Source organism: Tamandua tetradactyla, chromosome 5 (genome assembly GCF_023851605.1).
Source record: "Tamandua tetradactyla isolate mTamTet1 chromosome 5, mTamTet1.pri, whole genome shotgun sequence".
In the NCBI taxonomy this organism is placed as follows: Eukaryota; Metazoa; Chordata; class Mammalia; order Pilosa; family Myrmecophagidae; genus Tamandua; species Tamandua tetradactyla.
Genome location: NC_135331.1, coordinates 10,022,448 through 10,042,888, shown reverse-complemented (window position 1 = coordinate 10,042,888; position 20,441 = coordinate 10,022,448). Strand labels below are relative to the sequence as shown.

Here is a 20,441-nt window from a genome sequence, read left to right as displayed (position 1 = left end):
ATCCCCTGCCCCTGGAGCACAGTCCAGCTTGCTTCTTCTTGACCCTGAACCTGGGTCAGGGCCCCAGAGAGCTGCATTTGGCCTCTGCCCATGTTGCTCAAGGCCTCTGTGACCACTAGTTATCAGACATTTGGTCAGATCTGTCTACCTTCTACTACATGTTCCCCAGAAGGAGGAAGTGGCCCAGGTACCTGCTGCCCCTTCCTGCATAAGGGATCCAAATCCCTGACCTCTTGGCTTTGTGTCTCTTATTCTCCCCTGAAGAAAGGAAGCATTTTACCTTGAGGTTAAATTATGTATGGAAAGGTAAAGGATGTCAGAAGCACATCTGACCTCTAACCTGGTTTTTCATTTTCTTTTCTTTAGGGTCTGCAAGTGGATGATGAGATTGTGGAGTTTGGCTCTGTAAACACCCAAAATTTCCAGTCATTGCAAAATATTGGCAGTGTGGTGCAGCACAGCGAGGGGGTGAGTTGGGGATTACGTGGCATCTGATCAATAACCTTGCAGTTGTTGGAGCCAGGCAGCTTGGCCTGGGCCTTTGACTCCTGCCCTTCGGTACTTCTACTCAGCCATGGTTTCTGCTCAGCACTTCCCGCTCCCTCTGCCGATAATGCTTTCCCTCCCTCACCACCCTGTCTCAGCAATCTTCCCTGCCTCATCTTGACACAAAGGACACCTTCTCAGGGATGCCTTTCCTGGCCACCCTATCTAGAATAGCCCTCTCGCACTTCTGCCCTCCTCTTCCACCTTCTTTTTCTTCTAGTACGAAAGGAATCGAACATTTATCTTACGTGTCTACTCCCACTAGACTGTGAACATTCTGGTACCAGGAATTTTTATGTTTCATCATTGTTGTGTTCTCAACAGCATCATTGTCTGTTGTAGTAGATTTTCAGGGAATAGAACAGGGACTTAGTATAGCTCCATGTATTGAGGGCTTCTTGTGCTCCAGGCAGCTCTTTTTTTAAAAAATTTATTTATTTATTAATTAAAAAAATTAATAACAAATGAACATAGACATTAACATATGATCATTCCATTCTACAAATATAATCAGTAATTCACAATATCATCACATAGTTGCATATTCATCATTTCTTAGAACGTTTGCATCAATTCAGAAAAAGAAATAAAGACAACAGAAAAAGAAATAAAACAAAAACAGAAAAAAAAAAGATTACACATACCATACCCCTTACCCCTCACTTTCATTGATCACTAGCATTTCAAACTAAATTTATTTTAAGATTTGTTCCCCCATTCCTTATTTTTATTCCATATGTTCTACTCGCCTGTTGACAAGGTAGATAAAAGGAGCATCAAACACAAGGTTTTCACAATCACACAGTCACATTGTGAAAGCTATATCATTATACAATCATCATAAAAAAACATGGCTACTGGAATAAAGCTCTACATTTTCAGGCATTTCCCTCTAGCCTCTCAACTACATGTTGAATAACAAGGTGATATCTACTTAATGCATAAGAATAACCTCCAGGATAACCTCTCAACTCTGTTTGGACACTTTGTCTCATTTCACTCTTCCCCCTTTTGATGGAAAAGGTTTTTTCAATCCCTTGATGCTGAGTCTCAGCTCATTCCAGGATTTCTGTCTCACATTGCCAGGAAGGTCCACACCCCTGGGAGTCATGTCCACATAGACAGGGGGAGGGTGGTGAGTTTGCTTGTTGTGTTGGCTGGAGAGAGAGGCCACATCTGAGCAACAAAAGAGGCTCTCTTGGGGGTAACTCTTAGGCCTAAATTTTTTTTTTTTTTACATTTTTGATTGCTTTATTTATTTGGAGGACATTAATTCTTGGTCTGAGGCTGATTTTCAAAAAAAAAAAAAAGTCTCAAGTGAAGGTTTTCAGTGAATTCCCCAGAAGAAGCTGAATGGAAATCCTCTCTACTGACTGCTGAAGTCACCACTTCTTCTTCTTCTTCTTCTTTTTTAAAATTTATTTATTAATTAAAAAAATAAACAAAATAAAACAACATACATAATCAGTAATTCACAATATCATCATTTAGTTGCATATTCATCATTTCTTAGAACATTTACATTAATTCAGAAAAATAAATAAAAAGACAACAGAAAAAGAAATAAAACGAACACAGGAAAGAAAAAAAAAAGATTATACTTACCATACCCCTTACCCCTTGCTTTCATTGATCACTAGCATTTCAAACTAAGTTTATTTTAACATTTGTTCCCCCTATTATTTATTTTTATTCCATATGTTCTACTCCTTTGTTGACAAGGTAGATAAAAGGAGCATCAGACAGAAGGTTTTCACAATCAGTCACATTGTGACAGCTGTATCAGTATTCAATCATCCTTAAGAAACATGGCTACTGGAACACAGCTCCAAATTTTCAGGCAGTTCCCTCCAGCCTCTCTATTACATCTTGAATAACAAGATGATATCTACTTGATGCATAAGAATAACCTCCAGGATAACCTCTCGACTCTGTTTAGGCCTAACTTTTAAGTAGACTTGACCTATCCTTTGCAGGGTTAAGTTTCATATGAACAAAACCCCAAGACTGGGGGCTTAGCCTATAGCTTTGGTTGTCCACACTGCTTGTGAGAATATCAAGAATTCAACTTGGGGAAGTTGAATTTCTCCCCACTCTCACCATTCCCTGAAGGGGGCTTGCAAATACTTTTCCATTCACTGATCAAATCACTCTGGGATTCATCGGGGCATCACTCTGGACAAACCAACAAAGTCTCATGTCCTAGTCAAGGTTCCAAGTACTGATGGTGTTCAATCAAGTTATCAACATAAGTTGCATTAGAAAATGCACTAGTCAAAATATAAATTTTGTACCAAATAAACATTTTTTTTTTTTTTTTTTTTTTTTTTTTAAAGGAAAGACAGAGAGAAGGAAGGAAGGATAGAAGGAAGGAAAGGAGGAAGAAAGGGAAACATCTTTTTAAACATTTTCTTGTTTTTATTGTATTTTGTTTCTCCGTTTTTGTTACATGGGCTGGGGCCGGGAATCGAACCGAGGTCCTCCGGCATAGCAGGCAAGCACTTTGCCCGCTGAGCCACCGCGGCCCGCCCCCAAATAAACATTTTTTGCTTTAGTCTCACACATAAGGTGACATTTTAAAATATTAATTACCATCTATTTTCAGCACCCTGCAGTAATGACATTCCTTTGTTCTTCCTCCTGCACAAACATTTTTAAAATTTGTACATTTAGTCACTATCATTATACATTCTAGGCATTTCTAGATTATACCATTTCAGTCTTTATCGTCTGTCTTTCTTTGTGATTTCATTTATGCCCCCAGCCCTCCTCCCTCTATCATTCTCACATTCAGCTTCATTCAGTGTTTTAACATAATTGTATTACAGTTAGGTAGTATTGTGCTGTCCATTTCTGAGTTTTTATATTCAGTCCTGTTGCACAATCTGTATCCCTTCAGCTCCAGTTACCCAATATCTTACCCTGTTTCTATCTCCTGATGGTCTCTGTTACCAACGAAATATTCCAAGTTTATTCACCAATGTCAGTTCACATCAGTGAGACCATTCAGTATTTGTCCTTCTGTTTCTGGCCAATCTCACTCAGCTAATGTCCTCAAGGTCCATCCATGTTGTTACATACTTCATAACTTTATTCTGTCTTATAGCTGCATAATATTCCATCATATGTATATGTCCAGGCAGCTCTTTTGATACATGCTCTCATTTAGTCCTTACAACAACCCTTTGAGATCAGAATTATTGTTCTTTCCATTTTAAACCAGAAAGGGTAACTGCCTAAGGTCACAGCCAATAAATGTCAGAGAGGAGATTTGAACCCAAGCTCTGTGTCTCCAAATTCTACTCTCAGTCAAGAAGTTCCACTGCCTCTCTCAGACAGCGTGCTATCGATTTTACTGAGCACCTGCCGTAAGGTCCTTTGTCAGAAACTGGGGTCACAGCACAGAACAAGACAGATGTGGCCCCTGTCTTTGTGGAGCTTGTGTTTTCCCCCTTACAGATTATATAGGTACATATTCGTATATAGTCTATTTAAATATTTTCAACAAACTTGATATCATATCATAGATACTGTTTTATTTTAACTTTATAAAACTTTATTAGTTACATATAAATACTGTCTTTTTAAAAAATAAACAGTGAAGATAAAGATGCATAAAGAGTCAGCAGGGAAAATTTCCCTTTGCTCTTTAATTTCAATACCTCTTCCTAGAGATGCAACATTGTGTGAGTCCTGGACATTTTTATGTGCCTTTACCTGTAAATAAATATTATATAAAGACTTTTTAAAAAGGAGAATGGGGTCATCTGTACCTGGTGTTTTTGCAGCTTCCTTATTTTATTAACTCATCCTGAAGTCACTTCATTCTTTTTAAGAGCTGCAAAATATTCACTAATACAGATGCACTCTTATTTATTTCTTTTTAATTACACAAATTATAATACATTTTTGTAAAATGTAATCAGTTCACATAAAGTAAAATCCCCTGGTCATCAGTCAGTCCAGTTTGAATCTCTTGCTCATTTGTTTTGTTTTGTTTTTCCCTTTTATTATTTTCTTTGCTATTAAATACAAGTCAGTGTATACATAGAAAAGTATAGCTTTATTTTGTGCTCCTTGCTGTTTTCTGTATACATAATATCAACTATTTTTCTATCTTGGTCTTTTCATTTAAGATGTTTCTTGGAGACCTTTTATTTTTGGCACATTCCTCTCTTTTTACTGCTGCCCGGAGCTCTGTTGAATAGATGGAGTGTGGTCACTGCCTTGTCAGTGCATGTTGAGGCCGTGTCATTAGTGTATACTTGTGCATAACTGCACGTGTGGGTGCTTCTAGGCAGATACTAAAAATTAGAATTGCAGACTCTTAAGTATATGCACATTTAAAATTTTAATAGGTAATTATAAATTTCCTCATTTATAATCTAGCAGTATGTGAGTATATCATACTATCACTAGTTCTCTGAGTTATTGATCTTTAAATTTTTTTGCTAAAATTGGCATCTTGTTTTAATTTATATTTTCCCAGTTAACAATGAGGTTGAGCGTCTTTTTTTAATATGTTCATTAAAATTCATATTTTATTTCTATGAATTTCCCATTTTTCTTTTATTTGTATCTTTTTAAAATTTATTTGTAAAGATTCCTTAGATATTCTAGATGTTAAACCTTTGTCTATGAAACAAGTTTCAAATGTATTCTCCTAGTTAGTCCCTTGTTTTCTTTTTATTTAAAAGAAATTTTTATTAGAGAAGTTTTGGGTTTATAGAACAATCACGTATAAAGTACAGGATTCCCATATACCACCCCACCACCAACACCTGTAATTATGTAGAAAATTAGTTACAATTGATGATGGCACTTTGTTTTGAAACTCTCCTTTTTTTTTTAACAGTAGTTATATTTGTTACATTTGATGGAAGATTTTTAAAGTCGTACAGTTAATTATTGCCCAAAAATTACATAGGGTTATTTTTTCCCCATACTCCTAACCTATTATTATCTTTTTCATGCATGTCTTTATTTTATTACTCAATATACACAATATAAAGGGATGTCAGTCACAGGGCTTTTTACAATCACATGGTTATAAAATAAAAATCAGTACAGTTATTTAATCAATATCAAAGATGAAGGCTACTGGATTATAGTTCACCAATTCTAGGTATTTCCTTCAGGCTCTTCTAATACACTAGAAACTAAAAAGAAATTTTTATCTAATGAACCAGTTGTCATAATCATTTGTTAAATCCTAACTTTTCAGTTACACCTCCTTCTCATTTGATCATTCTCTTAATCTTCAGGGATATCTGGGCAATGATCATTTTAACTTATTTGTGCTGAAAAGCACATGTTACGTATCACATTTCCATATTTGAGGTTCTTTATACTGTCCCCATTTCCATATTTGGAATTCTCTGTTCTGTTTGTTCTGAGCCTTTCTGGGATTCCTTGGTACAAATCCATTTGCTCCTTGTCAGCTTCCGCCCACCACCTGATAAAGCATGTATTAAGTTGTCGGTCGGTGGATAACTCAGCATTGGTGTGTAACTCAGCAGTACGTAGGTGAAAAGGGCTGTTGATATTATCAAGTTGAGGAGTGACGCCTGTTGATGTTCTTGGAGGTCCCTTGTTTTTTTTTTTTTTTTTGAGTGAATGGTGCGGGAATCAAACCCGGGTCTCTCGCATGGAAGACGAGCGGGTTCCTTATTTTATAACTTTGCTATGGTGACTGATTTGCATGAAAAAAATTTTTTAGTCTGCTGAGTTTTTATTTTCTTTCACAGTTCTTCCCCTGGGTGGGCCATGGTGGCTCAGTGGCAGAGTTCTCACCTTCCATGCCAGGTTTGATTGCTGGTGTCTGCCCATGCAAAAGAAAAAAAAACAGAGTTCTCCCCCTGCCAAAACCATACATGAGAGTTTATTTGTTTTTATTATTATTATTTTTTGTATGTGGTAAGATACATATAAAACCTTTCCCATTTTAACCACTTTTAAGTAAACACTTCAGTGGTGGTAATTATATTCACAGTGTTGTGCTGCCATCACCACCATCTATACCCAAGCTTTCCATCGCTCCAAATAGAAACACCGTACCCACTACGCCTGAATTCCCCATTCTCCATGCCGACTCTTGCCCCTAGAACCCTGTAATCGTTCTATATCTATGACTTTGCATATTATACATATTTCAGTATGTGAAATCATACTATATTTGCCTTTTTGTGTCTAGGTTATTTTATTTAAAATTGTTGTCTTCAAGATTCATCTGTGTTGTGTGTATCAGAACTTTGTTTCTTTTTATGGCTGAGTAAATATTCCATTGTGTGCCTCCACCTCATTTTTTTAATCCATTCATTGGTTGACGGATACTTGGGTTGCTTTCACCTTTTGGCTCTTGTGAATAGTGTTGCTATGAGTATTGGTTTACAGATGCTTGTTCGAGTCCCCACTTTCAGTCCTTTGCAGGTATATATACCTGAAAGTGGGGACTGCTGGGTCATTTGGGACTTAAGTTTACCTAACTTTCTGAGAATGTAAATAAATATTGTGCAACGCATAGTAGTACAGTACTATGCAAACAGTAGTATATTAGAACTTGGTTCATGTACATTTTGACAATTTCGGTCTGAAAATATAATAAGCAAGGCTTATATGAACAAATACTGTTAATGTCATTTATACGAAATATCTAGAAATAGCAAATTTGCAGAGATAAGAAAGTAGATTAGACATTACCGAGGGAGGTGGAAAGAAGGAGTTGTTGCTTGGTGGGTAGAGAGTGTTTGTAAAATTTTTGGAAATTAAAAATAAAACTCTAAAATATATGCACATATATAAAAAATAAGAGTTGAACTTAAAACTCTGCTGCAGGTCTTCTGGTTCCGAGCATACTGTGCCATCGGGGTAACGCTTCCCTATAAGCATTTCTGTTCATTTCTCTGTTGTGTAACCCCAACAGAATTTTTTTGGCAAAGATCCATACATTTCAGAGGAAACAGGTGGCTCAAAGTCTAGAAAAATTATTTTAGTGAAGTTCTTGGTTCTGAATGAAGAATGAAGTCTTCAGTTTAACCGACAGTGCTCAGTTTGCCTTGTACTCCCTCTGCACCCCCCAACTCCCCCCACCCCAAGGCTCAACTGCTCCCTGGGGTGCCTTGGCCTGAGGTGCCCGGAGAGAGCGCCAGCAACCCTGCCAGGGCTTCGGCCCCAATCTTCTCAACCACCTCCATCAAGTCTCTACTCATAAGGGATTTTTAAATTTTGGCTTTGTCAAATTTATCCAGAGTTTGCTTTTGTATTTTGGGTCTGCTTATAGAAGTTTTTCTAGTACTTTTATTTCTTTATTTTTTCTTTTTCTTTAATCCATGCAGAATTTTTTTTTTTCCCCAAATGGACAGTAACTATCTGAGTGCCATTTATTGACAAGTTAACATTTTACCCACTCGTTTTTCTGGCCATCTCTGTTACATATCACATTTCCACATTTGGGATTCTTTATTCGATTCCATTGTTCTGTTTGTTCTGAGCCTTTCTGGGGTTCCTTGGTACAAATCATTTGCTCCTTGTCAGCTTCCGCCCACCACCTGATAAAGCATGTATTAAGTTGTCGGTCGGTGGATAACTCAGCATTGGTGTGTAACTCAGCAGTACGTAGGTGAAAAGGGCTGTTGATATTATCACCCCAAATTTAGCATCTTACAACAGCAGACATTGGTTTTCTCACAGGTTGTTAGGGTGGGTGTCCTGGGGCAGCTCTGCTGGGGCTCTGGCTGGGGTCTCCCCTAGGCTGCAGTCAGCAGAGGCTGTTAGGGCTGGAACGCTGCCCCACGTTGTCTGGCGCACACACCTGTTGAAAGGAGACCTCAGTTCCTCGTACGCGGGCCTCCCCAGCTGCCCGGGTGTCCCCACACAGTGGCAGCTGGCTCCCCCCAGGAGGGCAGTCCCAGAGAGAGGGAGGAGGAGGCCTAATCTCCATAGCCACCCACGCACTTCTGTTTTATACTGTTAAAACAAGGCACTGAGTCCAGGCCACACTCGAGGGAAAGGAATTAGGCCCCACCTCTCACAGGGAGGACATCGGAGTTTTTGGATATGCTTTAAAAGCACCACCATGATTTCTGTCTTCTCTACTCTGTTACCTTTGTCCCGTTCCTGTCAGCGTGTGTATTTTGTCGCCATCTCTCATCTTTGTAATCTCCTTTCTCATTTTATTTGTCATGATGTCTTTGTAACACTTTTATTCCTTTCTGTTCTGCTCTCCATTTAGTGAGGCTTCTAGAACTGATGCACTAAGAGATAATTTCATTCTGTCATGTGTACCTGAAGTTTCTCACGTTTTCATTCCTTTGTTTTTTTCTTTTTCTTTTTTTTAACTTTCTTCCACCTTATGGTTGGTTTACTCATGTCTTTGTGTACCTTGAGGTATATACTTTAAAAAATTTATATTTTTATTGTACATCACAAACATACATTTTATACATGGTGTACAATCAGTGGCTCACAATATCCTCACATACTTGTGTATTCATCACCATGATCATTTTTTTTTGAGCATTTGCATCTCTCCAGCAAAAGAAATAAAAAAGAAAAAAGAAAAAACTCATACAAGCCACACCCCTTACCCCTTCCTCTTATTGACCACTAGTATTTCAATCTATTCAATTTATTTTAACCCTATTATTTATTTTTTATCCATCTCTCCATACCGTAGATAAAAGGAGCATCAGACACAAGATTTTTATACTCACATAGTCACATTGCAAAAGCCATATCAGTATGCAATCATCTTCAAGAAACATGGCCACTGGAACACAGTTATACAGTTCAGGTACTTTCCTCTAGCCGCGCTAATATACTATAAAGTAAAAATGGAATGCATAAGAATAACTTCCAGGATAACCTCTCAATTCTGTTTGAAATCTCTCATCCGCTGACACTTTATTTTGTCTCATTTCTCTCTTCCCCCTTTTGGTTGAGAAGGTTTTCTCAATCATTTGATGCCAAGACCCACCTCATATCAGGATTTCTGGCCTATGTTGCCAGGGAGGTTTACACCACTGGGAGTCATGTCCCATGTAGAGGATGGGAGGATGGTGAGTTTGCTTGCTGTGTTGGCTGAGAGAGAGAGGCCACATCTGAGCAACAAAAGAGGTTCTCTTTGGGGTGACTCTTAGGCCTAATTTTAAATAGGCTTAGCCTATCCTTTGCGGGGTTAAGTTTCATATGAACAAACCGCAAGATTGGGGGCTCAGCCTATTGCTTTGGTTGTCCACACTGCTTGTGAGAATATCAAGGATTCTCCACTTGGGGAAGTTGAATTTTCCCCATATCTCACCCTTTCCCCAAGGGGACTTTGCAAATACTTTTTTATTCACTGTTCAAATCCTTCTGGGATTTGTTGAGGCATCACTCTGGACAAACTACAAAATCTCATGCCCTACTCAAGGTTCCATGTACTTACGATATTCAGTTAACCTGTCCATGTAAGTTTTATTAGGAAACGCACCAGTCGAAATATAAATTTTGTACCAAATAAACATTTTTTGCTTAGTCTCACACAGAAGGTGAAGTTTTAAAATATGAATGATCATTTATTTTCACCTCCCTGTAATATTGATATTCCTTTGTTCTTCCTCATGCAGAAACATTTTTTAATTTGTATATTTGGTCAATATCATTTTACACTCTAGGCATTCCTTGCTTATACCATCTCAGTCTTTGTCGTTTGTCTTTCCTTCTGATTTCATGTGTGCCCCCAGCCGTCCTCCCTCTATCATTCTCAAATTCAGCTTCGTTCAGTGTACTAACATTATTGTGATACAATCACTAGCTCTCCATTTCTGAATTTTTATGGTCAGTCCTGTTGCACAATCTGTATCCCTTCAGCTCCAATTACCCACTGACTACCCTATTTCTATCTCCTGATAACCTATGTTCTTAACTGAAATTCTCCAAGTTCACTCATTAATATTAGTTCATATCAGTGAGATCATACAGTATTTGTTCTTTTGTTTCTGGCTAATCTCAGCATAATGTCTTTAAGGTTCATCCATGTTGTTACATACTTCATAATCTTATTCTGTTTTACAGCTGCATAATATTCCACTGTATGTATATACCACAGCTTGTTTAGCTACTCATCTGTTGATGGACATTTCAGCTGTTTCCATCTCTTGGCAATTGTAAATAATGCCGCTATAAACATTGATGTACAAATGTCCGTTTGTGTCCTTGCCCTCATGTCTTTTGAATAGATACGTGGCAAATGGTATCGCCAGATCATACAGCAGTTCTATACTTAGCTTTATGAGGAACCACCAAATTGCCTTCCATATAGCAGTTGTACCATTTTACATTCCTACTGACAGTGGATAAGTGTGCCTCTTTCTCCACATCCTCTCCAGCACTTGTCATTTCTCTTTTATTGATAATGGCCATTCTGGTGGGTGTGAGATGATACCTCATTGTGGTTTTGATTTGCGTTTCCCCAATTGCCAGATGCCAACTTGGGCATCTTTTCATGTCTTTTTAGCCATTTGTATTTCCTCTTCTGAGAAGTATCTGTTCATGTCTTTTGCCTATTTTGTAATTGGGTTGTTTGTCTTTTTGTTGTTGAGTTAAAGAATCTCTTTATATGTTTTGGATACTAGACCCTTATTTGATATATTGTTTCCAAATATTGTCTCCCATTGTGTAGGCTGTCTTTACTTTCTTGACAAAGTTCTTTGATGCACAAAAGTATTTAATTTTGAGGAGTTCCCATTTATCTATTTCTTTCTTCAGTGCTGGGGTGCACATACTTCTTAACTTTGCAGTTCTCAAAGTTATTGTTACTGGTTTGTGTGTAAATGTGTCTGCCTATCTGTCTTATTTCCTTCCTTCCTTTCTTTGTTTGTCTTTTTTTTTTTCCTGGCAAAATTTTACCATGCACATGATCAGAGCAGAATCAGAGGACATGTAACAAAAAGCCTCCCTCGCTCCAAGCCCATTCCCTCTCCTACAGAAGCAGCCTTTTTCCAGCTTGTGTGTCTTTCCAGAGATGGTCTGTTCATATACCAGCACATAGAACTACAGGTTGTTTTTATTAAGGTATAATTTACCTACCACAAAGTTCACCCTTTTCAGTGTACAGTCCTGTGAGTTTTTACAAACATATGGTCAGGTAACCACTGCCACAGTCAGTATATAGAACTGTACCATTGCCCAGAAACATTGCCTCATGTCCCTTTGTGGTGACTCCTCCCCCAACTCCACCCCAGCAACTAGTGATCTGGGCTCCATCCCTATTGTTTTGCCTTTTCCAGAATGCCCTGCTCATGGAATCATGCACTGTGTAGCCTTTTGAATCTGGTTCCTTTCACTAAACATAAAACATCTGAGCTTCTTCCCTATTGCTGCAGACACCCATAGTTACTCCTTTTCATTGCTAAGCAGGACTCCGTGGTGTAGATGTGCCACAGATTGCTTCTTTATTCACCAATGAGGAGCATTTTGGTATTTCCACTTTTCATTGATTACTGATAATTCATTCTGGTTTATAATCTGCCATGGAGGCTAGAAGACAGTGGGATGATATATTTACAGTACTGAAGGCCAAAAATTGCCAACCAAAAATTCTATATCTGGAAAAATTGTCTTTAAAAAAATGTGAAAGGTAATAAGACATTCCCAGATAAACAAAAGCAAAGGGAGTTTGTCACCACTAGATTGGCGCTACAAGAGATTCTAAAGAGAGTTCTGCAGGTTGAACAGAAAGGACAGTAGACGATAGATTAAAGTTGTATGAATAAATAAAGATCTCTGGTAAGGGTAAATATAATTGCCAATACTATTTGGTTTGTAACTCATTTTTACTTCCTCCAGGATCTGGAAAGCAGATGCATAAAATGTAATTATAAAGCAGTGGTTTTGGGCCCACAATTCATAAACACGAGAATTGTGACAAAAACTTTATGACTGCAGGGAGACAGAGGGGTATGGGAACATCGCTCATGTATGTTATTGAAGCTAAAATGGTATCAAAGTAAATGACATCGTTTTCAATGTAAGATGTTAAATGTAAGATGGTAACTACAAAGAAAATATTGGAGAATGGAGAAGCTTATAGAGACAAAGAGAACAGGTTGCTGGGGGCCTTGTGTGAATACACCACACTTTGTTTATCCATTCATTTGTTCATAGACACTTGGGTTTTTTTTTAGCTGTTAGTGCTGCTCTGAACGTTGGTGTACAAATATTTGCAAGAGTTCATGCTTTCAGATCTTTGGGGTGTAGGTTTAGGAGTAGAATTGCCATGTTATATGATAATTCCTTGTGTAACTTTCTGAGGAACTGCCAAACTGTTGTCACACTGGCTACACCTTTTACGTTCCCACCAACAATGTATGGGGGTTCCTCTTTCTCTACATCCTCATCAATGCTTGTTTTTTTCCATTTTTTAATTAATTGCCATCCTAGTAGGTATGAAGTGGTATCTTGTAGTTTTAATTTGCATTTCTCAAATGGCTTATTTTGTTGAGCTTCTTTTCCTATATTTATTGGCCATTTGACTGTCTTTTTTGGAGAAATGTTTATTCAAATCATTGGCCCAGTTTTTTTTTTAATTATATATTTTTGAGATCTCTTTATGTGCACTACAGTCCATCCAAAGTATACAATCAGTGGCTCACAATATCATCATATAGTTGTGTATTCATCATCATGATGATCTTTAGAACATTTGTATCACTCCAGAAAAAGAAATAAAAACAAAAAAGAAAAATATCCATACATCCTGTGTCCCTTACCCCTCCCACTTATTGATCACTAGTATTGTACTAGTGATGGTACTAGTATTGTACTCTGCCCAGTTTTTTTTACCCCTTTTACCCCACTGTGATAATTTACTAGCTTCTGGAATGCAGTTTTTTCAAAAGGGGAATTTAATAATTTACAAGTATACAGTTATCAGCGTATGGAAATGTCCAGACTAACATATCCAGGGAAAGATGCCTTAATTCAAGAAAGGCTGATGCATCTGGAACTCTTCTGTCGGCTGGCTAGGCACACTTTTCCCTTGCTCGTGGGCTCCATTGCTCTCAGCCTCTGGCCGTGTGGGGGTTCCTCATTTTACTTCTCCAGGGATGACTTTCATCTCTTGGCTTCCCTTGGATCTTTCCAGGTTCCTGCTTGCTTAACATCTCATGGCAATGTCTGCTGGGCTCCAAGCATCCTCAAACATCCGTGTCTCTGTTCTCCATGTGTCTACATCTGTGTCAGCTCCGCTGTGAAGTTTCTATCGGCTCTGAGGCTTTTGTCGTTTCTGACTCAAAAATGTTCCCTCTTTTAAAGGATTCCAGTAATCTAATCAAGACCCACCTGGAATGGGTGGAGTCACATCTCCATCTAATCAAAGTTAATACCCGCAATTGGGGTGCGTCACATCTCCCTGGAGAAAATCTAATCAAAAGATTCCAACCTACAGTATTGAATCAGGATTAAAAGAAATGGCTGCTACTACGAGACTGGATCAGGATTAAAACATGACTTTTCTGGAGTATATAATAGATTCAAGCCAGCACACCCCCTATTGTTTATTTTTATCCTTACTGTACATATCCTGAATAAAGGAGCATCACACATAAAGTTTTCACAATCACGTGGTCACAGTGTAAAAGTTATGCAATTATACAATTGTCTTCAAGAGTCAAGGATTCTGGAACACAACTCAACAGTTTCAGGTGCTTCCCTCCAGCCACTCCAATACACCATATACTAAAAAAGGCTATCTATATAATGCATAAGAATAACCTAAAGGATGACCTCTTGACTGTTTGAATCCTCTCAGCCACTGAAACTTTATTTTGTCTCATTTATCTCTTCCCTCTTTTGGTCAAGAAGGCTTTCTCAATCCCATGGTGCCAGGTCCTGGCTTATCCCAGGGAGTCGTGTCCCACGTTGGCAGGGAGATTTACACCCCTGGGAGTCATATCCCACATAAGCAGAGGGCAGTGAGTTCACCTGCTTGGCCCATTTTTAAATTGGATTGCCTTTTTGTTGCTGAGTTGTGGGAATGCTTTATGTATTCTGGATACTAAGCCCTTATCGAATATATGGTTCCCAAATATTTTCTCCCATTTTATAGGCTGTCTTTTAAAATTTTTTTTATTTATTAAAAAAAAATTTAACAACAAATGAACTAAAACATCAACACGTGATCATTCCGTTCTACATATATAATCAGTAATTCACAATATCATCACATAGTTGCATATTCATCATTTCTTAGAACATTTGCATCAATTCAGAAGAAGAAATAAGACAACAGAAAAAGAAATAAAATGAAAACAGAAAAAAAAAAGATTATACATACCATACCCCCTTACCCCTCGTTTTCATTTATCACTAGCATTTCAAACTAAATTTATTTTAACATTTGTTCCCCCTATTATTTATTTTTATTCCATATGTTCTACTCGTCTGTTGACAAGGTAGATAAAAGGGGCATCGGACACAAGGTTTTCACAATCACAAAGTCACATTGCTTCATGAAAAAGATGATCTTCAAATTTATAGGAATTGCCAGGGGCCCCAAATAGGCAAAACAATCTTAAAGAAGAAAAGTTAATAGGACTTACATGTCCTGATTTCAAAAATTACTACAAAGCTATTTGAATTAAAACTTTGTAGTACTGGTGTAAAGACAGACATATTGATCAATGGAATAGAATTCAGAGTCCAGAGATAAATATCATTATTTATCTTCAATATCATTATTCAATCATCCTCAAGAAACATGGCTACTGGAACACAGCTGTACATTTTCAGGCAGTTCCCTCCAGCCTCTCCACTACATCTTGAACAACAAGGTGATATCTACTTAATGCGTAAGAGTAACCTCCAGGATAACCTCTCAACTCTGTTTGGAATCTCTCAGCCATTGACACTTAGTCTCATTTCACTCTTCCCCCTTTTGGTTGAGAAGGTTTTCTCAATCCCTTGATGCTGAGTTTCAGCTCATTCTAGTGTTTTTCTCAATCCTATAGGTTGTCTTTTCATTTTCTTGATAATGTCCTTAGATTCGTAAAGGTTTTTAATTTTGATGAAGTCCATTTTTTCTGTTTTTTTCTTTTGTTCCTTGTGTTTTGTATGTAAAGTCTAAAAATCCATTGCTTACTGCAAGGTCCTGAAGATATTTCCTTATGTTTTCTTGTAAGAGTTTTATAGTATTAGCTTTTATATTTAGATCATTGATCCATTTTGAATAATTTTTTGTATATGTTGAGAGGTAGGGGTCCACATTCATTCTTTAGCTTGTGGATTTTCAGTTGTTCCAGTACTGTTTGTTGAAGAGGCTATTCTTTCTCCATTGAATGGACTGGGCACCCCTGTCGCAAATCAACTGGCCATCGATGGGTGAATTTATCTCTGGACTCTGAATTCTATTCCATTGATCAATATGTCTGTCTTTACACCAGTACTACAAAGTTTTAATTCAAATAGCTTTGTAGTAATTTTTGAAATCAGGACATGTAAGTCCTATTAACTTCTTCTTTAAGATTGTTTTGCCTATTTGGGGCCCCTGGCAATTCCTATAAATTTGAAGATCATCTTTTTCATTTCTGCAAAAAAAAGCTGTTGGAATTTTGATAGGAATTGCATTGAATTTGTATTGATACCTGTTAAGTCTTTCAGTCCATGAGCATGAGATATCTTTCATTTATTTAGGTCTTCTTTAATTTCTTTCTGCAATGTTTTATAGTTCTCAGTGTACAATTCTTTCACCTCCTTGGTAAAATTTATTCCTAGATATTTTACTCTTTTAGATGTTATTATAAACAAAATTGTTTACTTGATATATTTTTCAGATTGTCTTTTGCTGGTGTATAGAAACCCATCTGACTTCTGCATGTTTATCTTATATACTGCAACTTTGCTGAATTTATTAGTTTCAGTAGCTTTCTTTTGGATTCTTTGGGATTTTATACATGTAGAATCATGTCACCTATAAATAGGGATAATTTGACTTCTTCCTTTCCAATTTAGAGGCTTTTTCTTTCTTGATTGCTCTAGCTAGAACTTCAGTACAATGCTGAATAATAATGGTGACAGTGGGCATCCTTGTCCATTTTCCTAATTTCCTTTGTTCTTTGTATATGGTGTCCTTTAGCTCTTGAACGTATTTAAGAAAGTTGTTTTAAAGTCTTTGACTAAAAGTTCCAGTTTATGAGCTTTCTCAGGTCTGGTTTCTGGGAAATTACTATTTTTTCCTGTAAAAGGATCATATTTTCCTGTTGCTTTGTGTGTTTTGTGATGTTTTCTTGAGAGCTGGACATTCTGAGTTTTTTGTTATAACCCTGGAAGTCTAGTTCTACTTCTTTGGGCTTGCTAGGATTTTGTTGTTGTCATTATTGAGGGCTGGAACTGTCAGTTTGTGACTTTTTCTACTGTACTATCTTCCCACAATCCTCTCTCTTGCTGTCTTTTTTAAAAAAAATAATTTTATTGACACATCTTCACACACATACAGCATACATGGTAGACAATCAGTGGCTCACAATATCATCACGTAATTTCTTTTTTTTTTTGTATGCTGTATGGTGATGTAACATTTCATTATTTTTCCATGTGAGTATCTCATTATTCCAGCATCATTTGTTGAATTTTGTCTGCTTGTTTTTTGTTTGTTTTGCTTGTTTTTTGGGGAAGTGCATGGACCGGGAATTAAACCCACATAGCAGGTGAGAATTCTACCCTTGCACACCAATTTCTTTTTTTTTAACTGTTATAAAAGTAGAAATATATTTAAAGATCACATATTTCAAAAACATAAACAAAAACACTACAAGTCTTTCCTTCAAGCTAAGATCTTGCCAGAAAGCAAAAAAGGCAACTCATGCTTTGAGATTAAAATAAAAAATAATTGGAATGCACTCCAGCAAAGTCTAAATAAATGACCTGCACAGCACAAAACTTTTAAAACAGTTAAATTACTTTTTCCTTGGCAACACAATAACAGTCTTATAAAACAATCTCCCTTTATAAAACTATTTTATTACTTAAGCCTATTCTTTTTATGAGGTTATTAATTTCATTTGCATAAGCCACAAAAGTTTAATTTTACTTAAGAGTAAAACAAAATGAGTAATTCTTTTAAAAAATTGGGGTTATCTGTTTTCAAAGAATAATCCGAGACACTCAGTTCCTTAAAGCAATCTTCTACCATCTGCAGTTAAGCTTTTTAAATGATCGCACTAAATGTTCACCAGAAGATTATCAATGCTGTATGAAGTGTAAACTTCTTTTGAAGATTTGTACAGTATGATACAATTTGTACTGAAGAGTTTTTTTAAAGATAATTAACACATATACAAATAATTTGCCTCAAAGAACTTCTTAGAAATACTGTATAAACATTTAAAAACCGTGACAGAATCCACTATGGTTCAAGCTTCAGCAAAGCCCACAATCCTCTCTCTTTTTTTTTTTTAATTAATTAAAAAAAAAAAGAAATTAACACAACATTTAGAAATCATTCCATTCTACATATGCAATCAGTAATTCTTAATATCATCACATAGATTATGATCATCATTTCTTACTACATTTGCATCGATTTAGGAAAAGAACTAGCAAAACAACAGAAAAAGATATAGAATGTTAATATAGAGAAAAAAATAAAAAAAATAATAAAAAATATATATATATAAAAAGGAAAAAGAAAAAAACAAAAGACACAAACAAACAAAAAAACTATAGCTCAGATGCAGCTTCATTCAGTGTTTTAACATAATTACATTACAATTAGGTAGTATTGTGCTGTCCATTTTTGAGTTTTTGTATCTAGTCCTGTTGCACAGTCTGTATCCCTTCAGCTCCAATTACCCATTATCTTACCCTGTTTCTAACTCCTGCCACAATCCTCTCTTGCATGCACCTTTCAAAGACTTTTTTGGGACATGTTTTGAAGGTGTCCTCTAGGGAGATGGTACCAATTTGCAGTACTGCTGGCAGCTCCAAGGGTACTGCTTTACCCGTTCTGCTGCCAATCTGGGATTCTACTTCAAATAAAAATCTTTACCAATTGGATTAGTGAAAAGGTCATGTCAGCATCTTAGCTGGAAGTTCTTTGAGCACTAATGAAGTTGAACATAAAATGAGCTTATTTTCTTTTCAGAAGCCACTGAATGTAACAGTGATCCGAAGAGGAGAGAAACACCAACTTAGGCTTGTCCCAACCCGCTGGGCAGGAAAAGGACTGCTGGGGTAAAGTATCTGTTTCCTTTCATTCACCCTTCAGTGTCAGTTGAGTGTTTGTTAAGCTATAAAACTGCCAGGGTGAAGAGAGGTGTTAGGGGTAATGGGAATCCCCAGAATGCCAGTAGAAATAAATACTTGTGATATGAACGAGGCAGATGCTGAGATGGATGAAGCCCTGTCCTCTCTCTCAAGGGTCCCTCTGATTCTTTCATTAACTTTAAGAGAATTGAAAAATGTAGGTGAAAAGCTCAGGAGGACTCACCTGAATAAAACCATCAGACTCAAGTTATTTTCTTTCTGTTTTTTCTTCCAGCTGTAACATTATTCCTTTGCAAAGATGATTGTCCTTTGGGAACAGTGACAGGAAAGAATCTTCCCATGCCCTGAACTCGGGCCTAGTGGGGATTTCCTCATTCTACTCTCCTTGAAGCTGAAGGATCTGGAAGAGGCTGGAAGCCTGAACTTCTAGGTGGTGGAGGTGCTGTGGCCTACCCATGTAATCTGTCTGGATGAAGGCATGGTTAAAAATTTGATTTGTACTTGATGTCTTTTACAAAGTAGGCTTGGCCCTAAATTGTCTTGATTGGGGGAGAGTGGGTGGGAGTTAATCCTGCAGGTGCTTCTATCACTTTATTCTTTTAGGGTTTTTTTTTAAATTTCAAATAAGTACAGTTTTCCAGTGTGCCAATGTGACTGTGGTTATCACCTCGCCTGAACTTCTTTTGAACTTCTCAATCCAGAGCTCAAATTGAAGTCAGAACATTCTGAGAGAAAGTTGGGCAAAATAAACTGGCAATAGTTCTGATACTAGTTACTTGTGCTGTACTGTTTGCTTTCTTTGCATTGAGGCATAGCTGCTCTGCTACAGAAATTGCTGAATAGTTCTGCACATGCTCAGCAGCCAGGCCTGTGAGGCCATAATTGTTCCTTGCGGAGAACAGGAAAACCTGGAGGCTCCCCAAGTGGCGGTGATACCCACCTGGTATGGGCCTGCTCTTCTCCAGTCCACCAGAAGGCAGCACTCCCTTACCTTCTGAAATTATTTTTAACGACCCCCCCCCAAACCTGCAAATTAGCTTCTGATTTGACTGTTTATAATTGAACCCCCTGATTATATCCTCAGATCACCGCTACTTTGTAAACAGACAAGTTGTGCTTGACATTGCTGGTGGGTACAAATAGTGTTTGCAGATCTGACCTTCTTGAAAATACTTGATTCTTCTCCCTTTTATTATTATTTTTTCTCTTTTAACATGATAAAACGGGTTTCATTGATTCCTAGTTATTCAGTTGTCTTACTTTCTTCCTCTCCTCACAGTATCAGTGTTTATTTCCATAGTTTTTTTACAGACCACTTTCTGCTTTGGAAGAGGTCTTGCACATTCTGCTGAGGAATCCTGTGTTCCCTGTGATTGGATTTGCCTTTTCTAGGTACAGATAACAAAGCTGCCCTGGTGGGAGTCAGTACTGGGCTGTACTTCCAGCCGTGGGTTCTCACACTCAACTTGGAAGTACTCCTGCTCCCCCAAACAGCATTCCAGCCAGACCACTTGTATTCCCCTCTTGTTGCTACAGATGTGCTGTATTTACCAAGATTTGCTGTTTAAGTTGCGTGTTCTAATTCATATTTTCCAATCTCTTTCCATAAGCCCAGACTATAATAAACAGAGCTTGCACCATTGAGTTCATCTGTT

The 20,441-nt window shown here is 37.4% G+C and overlaps 1 protein-coding gene across 2 annotated transcripts in view; it reads left to right on the top strand.

The window, feature by feature from the left end:
• The window catches only part of PSMD9 (proteasome 26S subunit, non-ATPase 9), a 31,088-nt gene extending 10,658 nt beyond the window's left edge, over positions 1 to 20,430 (top strand). For both annotated transcript variants that reach the window (XM_077159761.1, XM_077159760.1), the window contains 3 exons: positions 367 to 468; positions 18,665 to 18,753; positions 19,061 to 20,430. In XM_077159761.1, the coding sequence (XP_077015876.1) occupies positions 367 to 468; positions 18,665 to 18,753; positions 19,061 to 19,088 (219 nt within the window). In that variant the 3' untranslated portion in view covers positions 19,089 to 20,430. The remainder of the gene's footprint in view (positions 1 to 366; positions 469 to 18,664; positions 18,754 to 19,060) is intronic.
• The last annotated feature ends 11 nt before the right edge of the window (positions 20,431 to 20,441 follow it).